Below are 15,283 nucleotides of genomic sequence, written 5' to 3' on the forward strand. Positions count from 1 at the left end.
CTCCCTTTGCTCTTCCCCCACTCCCCCCCCCAACAGCACTTAAATTTAAATATATATATATATGTGTGTATATACCTATAATTCTATTATATTGATGCCTGTTTACTTGTTTTGATGTCTGTCTCCCTCCCCACTCTAGACTCTAAACCCAGTGTGGACAGGGATCATCTCTATTGCTGAATTTTACCTTCCAAGCACTTAGTACAATGCTCTGCACACAGTAAGTGCTCAATAAATACGATTGAATGAATGAATGAAGCACTCTTCTAAGTGCTGGGGTACAAACAAGTTAATCAGGTTGAACACTATCCCTGTCCTGTATGGGGCTCACAGTCTAAGTAGGGAGGAGAACAGTTGTTTAATCCCCATTTTGCAGTTGAGGAAACTGGGGTACAGAGAAGTTAAGAGAGTTCTCTAGACTGTAAGCTCATTGTGGGCAGGGAATGTGTCACTTTATTGTTGTATTATACTCTCCCAACTCCTTAGTTCAGTGGTCCACACATAGTAAGCACTCAATAAATGAATACAATTGAATGAATTGTCCTAAGTCTCACAGCAAGCAGTTGACAGAGCCTGCATTAGAACCCAAGTCTTCAGACTCTCAGGCCCATGCTCTTTCCACTAGCCTATGCTGCTTCTCCATGCCAAATGCCAAATGCCTGGTGAGTTCAGGCACCTAACATGAATTCCCTTTTCCTTCTTGTGCTGAATATGGATTCCCTCATGGTTCTAATAATTAATAATAATTATAGTATTTGTTAAATCCTTACTATGTGCCAAACACTGTACTAAGCACTGGAGTAGATCATCAGGGCTGACAATCCTTGTCCCACATGAGGCTCACAGTCTAAGGGGGAGAGAGAACAAGTGTTGAATCCCCCATTTACGGATGAGGAAACTAAGGCACTGAAATGCATTTTAGACTGTGAGCCCATTGTTGGGAAGGAATTGTCTCTACCTGATGCTGAATTGTACATTCCAAGCGCTTAGTACAGTGCTCTGCACACAGTAAGCACTCAATAAATATGATTGAATGAATGAAGTGACTTGTCCGAGGTCACACAGCAGACAAGTGATGGGGCGGGGATTTGAACTCAGATCTTCTGACTCCCAAGCCACTGTTCTTTTCACTAGGCTAAGCTGAAGTTCTTCTCCACTTTCCCAGAACCCCCCTCACCCAAATCCTTCCCTAGAGTTGGCTGTGCTTCAGCTGATGACATTAGGTGAGTGATTGACATCTGAGGTGAAAGAGCTTTCCTGCTGGGAGGAGTCCTAAGGAGTGAGCGGTTTCCCTGCTCTGGAAACATCCGGGCCTGTCCCTATTTCCAATGTGTGAGTTGGGACTAGCTTGGGCCATCACAATCACTGTGAGGGGATGAGGATCCGAGAAGGTGTGGCTTTGAGGAGACCTAACTTCTGGGGTCAGAAGCCCCACATCCGTCGAGTCAGGGGCTCGGTGGGGGGGAGACAAAAACCTCTTCCCTGGTCCCGGAGCCGAGAGTTCATCCTACAAGGCCCCAGCCTAAACTGGAAGCCAGGGAGAACAGAGGGAAGAAGGAGAACATCATCATCAATAGTATTTATTGAGTTTACTGTGGGCAGAACACTGTATTAAGTATTTGGGAGTATTCACCAAAAGTAAAAAACACGGTCTTTGCACTTGAACTTACAGTCTAAAGGGAGATACAAATATACACAAATTGACAACTATACAGTAGATTAAAGAAAAAGAGCAGGGTTAGTGAATGATGACAAATTAGCAATTAAACAAATACAGGAAATGAATAAACTGATATATGAGTGAACACTGAAATGGCTGATGGGATGCTATGCATGGGAAGAAGATAAGGGAAAGGGAGGAAGAGGGGGTAAAAAGAGGCCTCTGCAACCCTCCGGTCTCCACCATCTTCTGCCGCTGCTACCACCAGTTAAATAACAGGGGTGGCTCTTGGCCCCAGGATGGGCTAGCTGCTTACGCACTGGGACAGAGGGGACAAGAAGCGGAGCTGGAATCCTGGATCCACTCCCGGCCCCTTTTTAGCTCCAGGAGGCCGGGTGGGGGAGCTACAGATGCCCCACTCCACCCAAAAAGCCGTGGGGACAATGTTAATGGCTTCACCTTGCTGCCAATTCCCCTGGGGATGATGGCTTCATTCACCCCAACGGAGCCACATCGCTAACTATGTTTGCCCTTTTTGAGCCATTGAGTTCCATTTGTGGTGGCATTAGTTCTGAGGACAGAGAGCAAAAAGCAGATAAGGCTTGCATGCAATATTTGATATCAAAAGCAATTTTCTTTCCCACCCCCCCCATTTCTCTTATCATACGCACACTCAAAAGGAGCAGCTCCTAGCTTGCAATGATAGCACCCTTTATCTCTACATCTCCACTGCAAGGCAGACTCTGGTGTTGAACCTGGAGTAGTTTGGGTTTTTCAGAAGGAACTGCTGTCTCTTTTCCTAGTGAATTATGATGAATTTTTTGGCTCCTCCTGCTTTGGTGAGACAAAAGGAGGGAAAAAGGAAATAAAGACACGTCGAACAATGACTGGGAACTTAACTTCTGCACACAACTAGTTTCAAATGATAGGTGAGGTAAACTACCACCTCAGGAAGCCAAGGGACAGGGCACGAGGGTCTACGGGTCCTCTCCAAGATGGTGGCCGCCCAACCATTCTCCAAAATGGCCGTTTGACGGAGGTTGACCTTTAAAAGGGGACATAAGTTGACATCTTGGAGTCAAGTTTCCCAGAGCGCTTGGTTGAGGGGTGGCTATAGTGGAGCTCACTGTGGCAAGGAACGTGTCCACCAACTCTCTTGTATTGTACTCTCCCAAGCGCTTCGCGCAGTAAGAGGTCAATAAATACTATCAATTGACGGATTAGAGAAATGCTATCCCTCAAAACGGTGCATGTGATGATGTGGTGTTCTATTGTGTGTACGTGCACCAGGATCTAACAGCATCATGTAGAATGTGTGTGCATGGGGGAGTGTCCCCTTCACCTCTGTCATAGGGCAGCTGAATGACTGAAGCCAGCCCTGTTCTAAGTCACTAGTTTTTCTCCAGGAGAAAAAAAGCTAAGGTTTTATAAAAGTAGGGAAGCCACTAAAGATAATCAGCAAACATTGGACTCCAGGATCTTTTCTCAATGGTTGTGAAACATTAAAATGTTTTCCCAATCCAGGGAACATATCTGTTTATATTGTTATATTGTAATAATAATAATAATAACGATGGTATTTGTTAAACACTTACTATGTGCCAAGCACTGTTCTAAGCACTGGGGTAGATGTAAAGTAATCAGGTTGTCTCTCGTGGGGCTCACACTCTTAATCCCCATTTCCCATTTGAGGTAACTGAGGCACACAGAAACTACATGACTTGCCCAAAGTCACACAGCTGACAGGTGACAGAGCTGGGATTAGACCCCATGACCTCTGACTCCCAAGCCCGTGCTTTTTCCACTAAGCCACTCTGCTTCCCATAAGCAGTGCTTCCCATTGTACTCTCCCAAGCACTTAGTACAGTGCTTCACACACAGTAAGCACTCAATAAGTATGACTGACTGAATGAATAATTGATTGTGATTGTCCCCAGAGTGGAGATTTATCTGTAGAATAACATTTTAATAAATGTTTATTTCCAGAAGACCTTAAATTATTTATGGAAAATGAATATGAAGCATGCCACCAAATACTGTCTCTTCCAGTTCTAGTGCACAAACTCCAAAGAGGCAGCAGTCTTAGCTCTTTCAGAGCTTGGGGCTAAGGAGACACCACGGTCTGTTCCCATTCATAGGTTTGATGGTAATGGGAAATTACCAAATACTGGGGTAACCCCCTTAAGAGAAGGAGAATGTGCAGGTTCAGGTAACTCAGTTCAGAGTTATTGAGCTGAAAGACCTAAAAAGAATTTATTTTGCAGGTCTATCAATGGAGATTTCTGGGTTTATTGGTTTTAGCCATCTGTTGGTTAGAATGTCTACTAAACCCAGGGATTGAATAAGAAACTTTGTCTCAGGATGTTTGAGCCCTGTTGGTGGGTAGGAACTTGAAATGTGATCCCTGGCTTGTGGCAGAATGACAAGATTCTTTTTATGGAGCGGCAAAAAAAAAATTTAGAAGTGGTGTTTGATTCAAACCCAAATGTTCATTTATAAAACAAGAATCTTACCTGGTGGGGATAGCTATTACTGCCAGAGAGTGCACTAACTTCAGTTTCAGTTCTTTTCTTCATCCCCGCAAACCATTTCTTATATTGTTCTCGTACCTGAGAATTGAGGAACATTAAGAGCTGAATTATGGAGAGCAGTCAACTTGGGCTAGCATGAAGAGCCCTGGAACATGAGTCCTCAGACCTCAATTCTATTCAGTACTCCATTTCTGGCCAGGTTAATGATGGGCCAAACCAAGAACTTGTTCTCCAAATTCATTCCTTCATTCATTCAATCATATTTTTTGAGCACTTACAGTGAGCAGAGCACTGTACTAAGCACTTGGGAGAGTACAGGACAGCAATAAACAGTCACATTCCCTGCCCACAACGGACTTACAGTCTAGAGTGGGAGAGGCAGACACCAAAACAAATAACAAAAATAACAGGTATGTAAGTAAGTGCTGTGGGGCTGGGACGGGGGACGAGGAAAGAGAGCAAGTCAAGGTGATACAGAAGTGAGTGGGAAAAGTGCGGTTTAGTCTGGGAAGGCCTCTTGGATGAGATGTGCCTGAAATAAGGCCTTGAAGGAGCCGGAGGGAGTAATTGTCTGTTGAATTCAAGGAGGGAGGACGTTCCAGGCCGGAGGCAGGACGTGGGCTAGGAGTCAGTGGTGAGACAGGCGGGATCGAGGCACAGTGAGAAGGTTAGCACTAGAGGAGGGAAATGTGAGGGTTGGGTTGTAGAGGGAGAGAAGTGATAAACCCAAACCTACAGGTTGGTTAATGACATAATCAGGTCCTGCTCCTCATTCCCTAAATTCAAAAGAGGATTAACAAACAGTACATTTTCTTATCCAATTTTCAGATCATGAGGGTTGGGAATTTCGCTGTGTGATTGCTTTCTCCCATCTGGCTAAAATTGGGAAATTGTCTCAAAAGTCCACCCAATTGACACCTGTTAGATGGGAGTGTTGGGGACTTTGTGCTGTTTTCCTGTCTATCTTCTCAGATTCTGGGGGTTACCATGAAGCTCTCTGAGCTGACAGTAGGATAGAAAGACAACTGGGGACTTGGAAAAGCCTGCAGTACAATCAGTAGGGCAACCTTGCACTAGGGCAGGGTTTTTGGTACTTGTCTGTCTCCCCCCCTAGACTGTCAGCTCTGTCCTTAAGCGGCATACAGGCTCATCAAGTGGTCTAGTACTGACTTTACACCAGGCCTGCCCATGAGCTACAAATGCTGTCCTCTCATCTAGGTGATGATTGTCCTCATCATCATACGTTGCCCCAGTCATAAGGGTTGCAATGATGGAAGTGACCTTGTAGGTAGTGAAGGAGTGGGGTAAAATCAAGTTATCAGTGCAAAATAATAATAATAATAATAATAATAATGGTATTTGTTAAGTGCTTACTATGTGCCAGGCACTGTACTAAGCACTGGGGTTGATACAAGGTAATCAGTCCCACGTGGGGCTCATATCTTAGTCCCCATTTTTACAGATGAGATAACTGAGGCACAAAGAAGTGAAGTGACTTGCCCAAGGTCACACAGCAGACTAATGCAGAGTCGGGATTAGAATCCATCACTTTCTGACTCCCAAGCCCATGCTCTACCCACTATTTCATGCTGCTTCCCATAAATCACTAGTTTGTGCCAGTTTTGTTCTTGCTGGGGTCTGTGTACATGTAAAACGTTCCTTCCTTAAGAAGATCAAATCCTTAGGAACGATAATCTTGATTTCTGATGGAACTTTACATAGACATATCCAAGGTTTGAGTGAGAGAACCCAAATCTAAGCACCATCGAGGCCAGATTCTTCTTTTAGGTTGTGACAGAGAAAACCGAAGAACAAACCAAAGGCAAGTCCCACTCAGAGATATTTTAGGAAGATATCAGGAACACGTCATTTGGAACATACATTCAGAAACAAAATGAAAATAACAAAAACATGGCAATAAAAAATGAGGTATTGTTAGCCAATATTTGGGGCTTTGCTGGTAAGGTGATGAAATGACTAAATAGGGCTAGTTTTACCTGGTAATTGAGTAGACAGTACACCACAAAGATGTAAACTCCCTGCAGACTGTTGGTAATAGTGAATGCGTAGGCAAGGACTGATTTGGGGACGTCACCCACCGGCTCCATCAGTGAAAAGCCGAGGCCCCATGAGCAGCCTAGGATGAAGAGCTGAGCGAGGGCTTTAAATGTTAGTGTCCTGAAAAATACAAGTTAGTGAGGTACTCTTTCTCTCCCCGTCTGCTTCTCCAATTCTCACTCACATCTCCCATTCCTATTATCCCCAAACAGACGGTTCTTTGACTTTGTCTGCGGAGCTGCCATTATTGATATTTACACAACTTGAGGCTTGTTCAAGCTGAGGAGGTCTGGCTAAAATCCAAGACTGTGGAGCCCAGTATTTGCAAGTTCTGGCTCGACTGCCTTAAATCTAATTCAAAAGTCTAGTTGCTCTTTCTGAGTTTGCTCTCTCTAACGCCTTATCAATCAATCAAAAGTATCTATTGAGTACTTACTTTAGAGCAGAGTGCTTGGTAGAATACAGTTGAGTTAGTAAACATGATCCCTGCCCTCGAGGATCTTCTAATAGACTGAGGGAAAAGACACTAAAATTGTAGGCGGGGGAAGCAATAGAGTATAAAGATAAATTGATGTCTATTTGTACTGATGTCTTCCCCCGCCCCTCCCCAGACTGTGAGCTTGTTGTGGGCAGGGAAAGTCTCTCTTTATTGCTATATTGTACTTTCCCAAGTGCTTAGGACAGTGCTCTGCACACAGCAAGTGCTCAATAAATACGATTGAATGAATGAATATGATCACTTCTCTGTGCTTCAGTTACCTCATCTGTAAAATGGGGACTCAAAGCTGTTCACCCCCCTGCTTAGACTGTGAGGCCCACGTCGGGCAGGGACGATGTCTAACCTGATTATTTTCTACTTATCCCAGTGCTTAGTGCAGTGTGTGGCACAGTAAGCACTTAACAAGAACCATAAAAAAGTATTTTGGTTACATAAGTGCTGGGGTGGCAGTAGGCGATAAAATAGGTTGAGAGGAAGAGAGATGAATCAGTTAAGGCCTCCTGGAGTAGATGTGATTTCAGAAGGGTCTTGAAGATGGGAAGAGCAGTGATCTGCTGAATGTGAAGAGGGAAGGAGTTTAAAGCAAGAGAGAGGGTTTGAGCCGGAGGCCAGCAGTGAGAGAGGGAGAATGAGGCACAGTGAACAGGTTGGCTTGAAAGGAGCAGAGCGTGCCAGTTGGAGTTTAGGTGGAGAGGCACAAGGATAAGTAGCAGGGAGAGAGTTGATTTAGTACCTTAAAACCAATGGTCAGGAGTTTCTGCTTGATGCTTAGAGGAATGGGCAACCATGGGAAGATTTGGGGGAGTGGGGAGATATGCAAAATGATGTTTGAGAAAAATGATTCAGGAAGTAGAGTGAAGTATGGACTGGAGAGGGAAGAGGCTGGAGGCAGGGAGGTTAGGGAGGAGGCTGAGGCAGTAGTTGAGTAAGGGAATAACAAGTGCTTAGACCAAGCACCTGTCCAAGCTACTCACTCAGAACTGAGCACTGGGGGGCTCCCACAGTTAGGGAGTGATAGAGGAAGAGTTGGTGAAAAGACCAAGAAGGAACGACTAGAGGAAGAGCATTTTTCAACTTTGCCGTATAAAGGGTCCCACTGAAATATTTCCAGTGTGTGGTGAGTGTTATCTTACCTTGTGTTTTGGATTGTGGAAACGTCTTTATTGAGGGAAGAAAGTCTGTCTTTCAAAATCCACAGCATTGTCAGGTAAAATAATAAATTTATCTGTGGAAATGGTAAGAATGACTGATTTTTGAACTGTCTTTAGGGCAGGAGTATATGACCTTTTTAAAAAACTATGCCCCCCCCCGCTCTCAAGATTTCTTATAAAACTACTAGACTAAGCTAAGCTCCAACAAGACAAGCAGCGTGGCCTAGAGGAAAAGCAAGGGTCTGGGATTCAGAGGACCTGGGTTCTAAACCCACTCTGCCAATTGCCTGCTGTGTGACCTTGGACATGTTACTTCACTTCTCTGGGCCTCAGTTTCCTCATCTGTAACATGGAAATTCAATTCATGTGCTACCTCCTATTTAGACTGAGCCTAAGGTGGAACAGGGACAGTGACCAATCTGATTAACTTGTATCTACCCCAGCACTTAGAACAGTGCTTGGCACATAGTAAGCACTTTACAAATATCACACAAAAATTGTATTGTACTCTCCCAAGTGCTTAGTATCGTGCTCTGAACATAGGTGCTCAGTAAATACTATTGATGGATCTGAATCACAATTCCTTATCCCATCATGTTCCTCCCTCCTACACAGGCTCACCTCCCACCCAGTGCCCTATCGCATGCCCTCCCCCTAAACACACACACACACAGCTTTATTCCTGAACAATATTGACAACCTCCAGTCATCCGCATGTCCTGTTTTAGCCCCAGGTTCCTAGATTTTAGGATTATTCTAGCCAGTTTGAGATGGCTTTTTCTACAAAGTGATCACTTAATTTTAGGCCCTCATCGCCTTTGAGCCTTTGAGATGTTTGACTGAAACAGATAAAAGGGCTTGATATGCTAAGAGAAGTGAGACATCAAAGAACAGTGGTCTCTCTTTTCAACCTAGAGAAAAACATTAAGTACTCACCAAGATGATGACTAATATTGGTCCAAGGAAGCTCCAGATATACCCCCTTGTGTTGATCCAGCAACTGAAAAAAGGCAAAAATAATCCAGTTGCTCATCTTTGAGGATAATTTGGGAGGGCATTAAATATATTGAAACCCATTTGCAACAGGAGTGTGTCCTGGCCAAGCCAGAAATGGTAAAATTTTCTTTTAGGTTTTCTAAATGTCAAAGACACATCAAAATTCATTTACAGAAAGGGTTGCACTGTGATTTGGATCCCTTAATCTAGGAGAACTGGGCACACTTGCCTGCATTAAGTGACAGTGATTAAATGGTTGGGGCAAGTTAGATCAATGGATCAGTGCTGAAAGACCCATGATGTCAATGGATCAGTGCTGAAAGGCCCGTGATGTCACACCCATTGAGCCAGACAGGAAGCCTGATGCGATAACATTATGGGCCGGGCTGGAGTTGGGAACCCCAGCCTCGCCTCCGACCTCCAGCCGTGGAGCCGGAGAAAGGAATGGGCGGAAGGTGGCAAAGAGCCATCTCCCTTTTCTTCCCCAACACTCAGAGAGGTTCGCTCCTTAGCAGCGTGAGAACATGGGATCAAATTTGGGGTTGTGCTAAGACACTGGGTCAGGGCTGGCTCCTCTCACTTGGACCTGGTGGCCCCTCCTTCTCCTCCCTGGAACACCCCAATGGGGGTGACAGCCAGGCAAGATAGAAGGGTCAGGAATACTCATGATCATTTTTTCATTCTGCTTTTTAAATGATGCCTTTTCCATTCATCTCCATGTTCCCTGCTTGACGACAAGACTTATGTGGTCTTGTCTTTCCCCGAATCATAGGCCTATATGTGTTCACTGGTCATCGTTTTGGTCTATATAAGGGTTCTCTGCCTTAGGTTTTAGGCTCCTGGATGTCAGGGCCTGGCATTGTTTCATTTTTATTTTCTGGATCTTAGCCTCAGTCTCGGATGCTCCGGGCACTGCTTATGCAGTTGATGCTACTGAACTGCACTTACCCATTTTTTCCTTTTATGTAATTGCCATGAGAAACTGAAATACAGTGTCATGAAAAAATGTGGTAAATAAAAAGAAATTGGGAGTTTTTTTTGAAGAAATAACCCTAGATCGTGAGTTGGGTGTGTTCATTTCCCCCATCAGGGCAAGTCCCGCACTTACTGAGTGGAGGTCCCGTATCCTCGGTAGCCAACTCCTGCTGTAATGGCTACGATCCCGGCTGGAATCCCATAGCCAAAGGGGTACATAAACCTCTTCTTGAACCTGCTTGCACTGGTGTAATTAGCCACCTTGAGGTTTCTGAGAGTGAGGAAGAGATGCAGCCCTTCCAGGAGCATCCAGGTAAAGGTGGCCAGCTACAGATAATGTAACACCCCAGCAATGATGGAACATAACACCTGGAGGAGCAGAAAAGAAAAGTAGTGGGGAAGTTGGACTGACCCCCTAAAGCAGAATGGCCACAACTTACCAGGGCTTTAACCTCAGTGTCCCTGGACCTGTTCAGTGTAGGACAGATCCTTGGTGCTCTGTATTAAGGAAATGGTGCATGATGTAGTGGGTAGAGCAAGGGCCCTGGGAATCAGAAGGTCATGGGTTCTAATCCTGGCTCCGCCACTTGTCTGCTCTGTGACCTTGAGCAAGTCACTTCACTTCTCTGTGGCTCAGTTACCTCATCTGTAAAATGGGGATTGAGAGTGTGAGCCCCATGATTAGACTGTAAGCCCGTCAAAGGGCAGGGACTGTCTCTATCTGTTACCGATTTGTACATTCCAAGCGCTTAGTACAGTGCTCTGCACATAGTAAGCGCTCAATAAATACTATTGAATGAATGTGGGACAGGGGCTGTGTCCAACTCGAGTTGCTCGTATCCTCCCCAGTGCTTAGTACAGTGCCTGGCACATAATAAGCACTTAACAAATACCATCATCATTATTATTATGGTGCAGGGGAGAAGAGATTTCTGGGTGCCCGAGGGAGGTCAGATGAGTTACTGTGCCATGCTGCCTGGGGGATTAACTCCTTAAACCCGAACTTGGTGCTGTAATAATAATAATAATAATTATGGTATTTGTTAAGTGCTTACTATGTGCCAAGCACTGTTCTAAGCGCTAGGGTAGATATAAGGTAATCAGGTTGTCCCACGTGGGGCTCACAGTCTTAATCCCCCATTTTACAGATGAGGCAACTGAGGCACAGAGAAGTTAATGGCTTGCCTGAGGTCACACAGCAGACTAGTGGTTTAGTCGGGATTAGAACCCACACCCTCTGACTTTCAAGCCCCTGCTCTGTGCTTCAGCCTGGCAGGGAACAGAGACATCACTGGCCCAGGTTGGCATGGGTTCATTTCTCTGTCCTTCTTTCCTCTCTCTGCCCCATCTGCCCTCCAGGAGGCAAAAGGCCCCTCTCCAATTCGGGGGAGAGAGAAACTCCGTTGACTGTTTACCTCAGGCTCTGTGCGTTTTATTCCTGAGAGGAAGAGGAGGTCGGCCAGGAAGAGACCCACAGAGAGCTGCAAGGGGAGGGAGGTGCTGGTGTTCTGGATCCCTTGGCACAGGAGGAATGTGAGGGCGGCCAGGAAGAGGCACAGCAGAGAAAGGCTCAGCCCCATGTAGGTGATCAGAGTCAGCATGGGGTCCTCCTGAAACCCAGAATAAAGGAAAAATCATTGTCTCTCTGTTCCAGCTTTTTTGCTACAGTCTTACACCTTTCTTCTCAGTTAGATTCTGACTTTTTCAACCCAAACATAAGGGAAGTGCTTATTTAAACTTCTTGGAATCATGTAGCTAACGATTGTGCCTGTCTGTATCTATATCTCTATCCGCCCCCTCCTTTAAAGCCCTACTGAAGGCTCACCTCCTCCAGGAGGCCTTCCCAGACTAAATCTCCCTTTTTCTCTACTCCCCCTTCCCTCCCCATCGTTCCGGCTTTCTCCCTTTGTTCAATGCCACCGCCCCCCCCCCCCCCGCCCCGCCAGCACTTGTGTATATATGTACACAGTAATATATTAATGATTTGTATATATCTACAATTCTATATATTTATATGGATGCTTCTGATGCCTGTTTACTTGCTTTGATGTCTCTCTCCCCGATTCTAGACTGTGAGCCCTTGTGGACAGGGATTGCCTCTATTTGTTGCTGAATTGTACTTTCCAAGTGCTTAGTACAGTGCTCTGCACACAGGAAGCACTCAATAAATACAATTGACTGACTGACTGAATGAATCTGTGTAGTGCACTGATACCTCTTCGAGGAGGCATTTCTTAATCAAGTCCTCCTCCTTCAGAGGCATACCATCAATCAATCAATCCATCACTGGTATTTATTGAAGTCTTATTGTTTGCAGAGCCCTGTATTAGGTGCTTGGGCGAGTACAATAAACAGAGTTGGTAGACATGACTGCTACCCACAATGAGTTTACGGTCTAGTAGGGGAGACGGACACAGGGAGGGAAAATAGGGTGGGGAAAAGAGACGTTAATTAGAGTGCCTTCAGCCACCTCAGCACTCATTAATGATAGTTTCAAACGAATGAATACCAAACAGTTAAATACACATCATCATCAGTATTTAAATACTTCTACTCTTTGCATCTATTCTGTTTTCAATGGTACCTGTTAAGTGCGAACACTGTACTAAATGCTGGGGTTGATACAAGACAATCTAGTTGGACAGCCCCTGTCCCACACGAGACTCACACTCTAAGAAGGAAGGAGTAGGATTTAATCCCCATTTTACAAAGGATTTAACTGAGGAGCAGAGGAGTTAAGTGACTTGCCACAGGTTGCACAGCAGACAAGCAACACATCCAGGATTAAAACCGGGTCTCTGGATGCCCAGGCCTATGCTCTTTCCATTAGGACACTTGTTTCCCTGCTAGGCCACGCTGCTTCCCTATTCTTGCACTCTCAATCGTGTTTTACCTATCAATTTTTGTCCACCGGCTTTGCCATTTGATTGTAAATTCCCTGAAGGCAAGAATCGTATCTTTTACTTCTCTTACGTGTTCCTCAAGCTCCTAGAACACTGTTCTGCCCACCGTAGGGGCTTGGAAAATACTTTTGACACTTTTGTTGATCTGCATGTCCTCCTCTAGTACTTTAATCCTCAATATATAGTCTTGTGCATACTGGGTTGAAGGCTCCCTCCACCTGTCGAGCCCTGCTTGGGTCTCACCTGTATGTCATACTGGGCCATGAGGATGGCGAAGCTGCTGAGGTGGGTGCAGCTGCAGGTGGTGCTGTTGTAGGAGCTGCCCGTCTTCTCACAGCCTCTAGTGGCCCAGTGGTCGCTCCCATCATTATCCCGCTCCCAGAAGGCACAGATCACCTCCTGCTTCCATCTGATTGGCACATCCTGTGGGCAGCGTGAGCGGGTCAGAGCCATGTTGCTCCCCAGGGGAGAAGCAGCTTGGCCAAGTGGAAAGAGCCCATGCCTGGTTGTTAGAGAACCTGGGTTCTAATCCTGATTCTGCCAATTGCTTGCTGTGTGACCTTGGGCAAGTCACTTCACTTCTCTGTGTCTCAGTAACCTCATCTATAAAATGGGGATTAAAACTGTGAGCCCATGTGGGATAAGGACTGTGTCTGAAAATCGTGTATCTACCCCAGTGCTTAGAACAGTGCTTGATGCATAGTAAGTGGTTAACTTTTTTTTTTAAAGTAAAGAAGCAGGTGGGGAAGGGAAAGGAGAGAGGAGGCTGGAAAAGCTCACAGGCAAGCTCTGGCTCCAGGGCATTGGGCCCAGACATTTTTTTCAGTGGTATTTTTTAAGGGCTTACTATGTGCCAGGCACTGTACTAAGCGTTGGGCAGATACTAGATAATAAAGTTGGAAACTGTCCATGTCCAGGGCACAAAGAAGACAAGTGACTTGCCCAAGGCCACACAGCAGACAAGTGTCAGAACCAGGATTAGAACCCAAGTAAAGCCAGGTACATCCATGGCTGCGTGGGTGAGCCGCAGAGCTAGGAAGATCACTTCCCAAGCTTGGCCCTTCCTCCCAGGCTAGTTGGCTGTTCTTGGCACCCCCCCCATCCGTGCTCCCCCTCCCCGACCCCCAATCTCCCTCGGGGTTGGCCTTCTGGACTTACAGGGTGAAAGAAAGTCAAGGTTATGGGGGAGCTCAGCATCTGGGTTTCTGGGTTGCTCACGAAGAAGGAGCTGACAGTTGACAGCAGGACCAGCTGGCCTCTCTGTTTGGGGGTCTCATACTTCTTCAGGCTGACTTGCTTCTTGGAATCCACTTCCAAGGTGGCATTGGCCAACAGGTTCTTCATGCCATGATTGGAGATGAGGCCAGCCACTGCCCAGCCTGTGGGGATCCAGTGTGTGATTCAAAACCCTCCTCCACCCCTGGCCCCTGCCACATCATTGGCCTAGTGCCAGCCAAATGACAAACTTGGAAGAACAGGGGTGATCCAGGGGATTGGCAAGGACCCCAGGGAGCGGACGAGTCAAATTGCCCAGATGCTTGTCCCCGTCTCGGGTCATTACCTCTATGATTTTTCCCCCACACCACATCATTGTTCAACATGATCTGCGTGTCTCTGTGGCACAGTTTGATGGATTCTGCTCTGTTCTCTAGGACCTGCCTCTCCAGGGTCAGCTCTGCAAATACATGGCAGGTGAGAGCCATGTGGGAGCCAGCATAGGCCATGGGAAGCAGGGGAAGGGCCGGGAGAGCTCACCTGTGCCTTTCGAGGTGCGGACATGGAGTTGGCCAGAGGGCAGGGCCTGGAAGAGGTTATGTAGAACACCCTCCATGCCAGTCATCAGGGTGGTGGCCACCTTGAGCCGGGTTGAGATGGGCAGGGCTTCCAGGTCCCCGTAATTCCCCAGCAGCTGGTCCACCTCCTCCAGGAGGCCCTAAGGGGCAGAACCTTTGCTTCTCTGAGCTTCAGGGTCAGTCTCTATGGGCCTCTTTCTGGCTTCTTCTCCATGGCTCTGGGGCTGAGCCAAAGTTGAAGCTGACCCAACCCTCCCAGAACCTCACAGCTCAACCTGAAGCCACCTGTCAAATGAGCTCTCGCCCTATGCCTACGACTTCATCACCTCTGTGTGTCCTAGTGGAGAGAGCATAGCTCTAGGAGTCAGAGTACCTGGGTTCTAATTCTGGCTCCACTATTTACCCACTCTATGACCCTGGACAAGTCATTTCTCTTCTCTGGGCACATGAGCCCAGACTGTGAGCCCCACGTGGGACAGGGACTGTGTCCTACGGGATTAACTTCTATCTACCTCAGTGCTTGTAAGCCTGGTGCGGGCAAGGATTGTCTCTCTTTATTGCCAAATTGTACTCTCCAAGTGCTTAGTACAGTGCTCTGCACACAGTAAGTGCTAAATAAATACGACTGAATGAGTAAAGGGTGTTGGCCACATAATAAGTGCTTAACAAATACCATCATCATTTCACACTGTAACACTTTCTTCTGCCCTTGCTTCC

The 15,283-nt window shown here is 46.2% G+C and overlaps 1 protein-coding gene across 1 annotated transcript in view; it reads right to left on the reverse strand.

The window, feature by feature from the left end:
• Positions 1-2,225: 2,225 nt before the first annotated feature.
• LOC100092003 (adhesion G protein-coupled receptor E2) overlaps positions 2,226-15,283 on the reverse strand; it is a 36,754-nt gene continuing 23,696 nt past the window's right edge. Inside the window, 12 exon segments of the mRNA XM_039910282.1 lie at positions 2,226-2,231; positions 4,174-4,269; positions 6,189-6,369; positions 7,882-7,973; positions 8,836-8,899; positions 10,004-10,239; positions 11,286-11,480; positions 11,696-11,698; positions 13,017-13,196; positions 13,932-14,152; positions 14,335-14,448; positions 14,529-14,706. Coding sequence (XP_039766216.1) covers positions 2,226-2,231; positions 4,174-4,269; positions 6,189-6,369; positions 7,882-7,973; positions 8,836-8,899; positions 10,004-10,239; positions 11,286-11,480; positions 11,696-11,698; positions 13,017-13,196; positions 13,932-14,152; positions 14,335-14,448; positions 14,529-14,706 — 1,566 coding nt within the window.

The sequence above is a fragment of the Ornithorhynchus anatinus genome, chromosome X1 (assembly GCF_004115215.2).
Source record: "Ornithorhynchus anatinus isolate Pmale09 chromosome X1, mOrnAna1.pri.v4, whole genome shotgun sequence".
NCBI lineage: Eukaryota > Metazoa > Chordata > Mammalia > Monotremata > Ornithorhynchidae > Ornithorhynchus > Ornithorhynchus anatinus.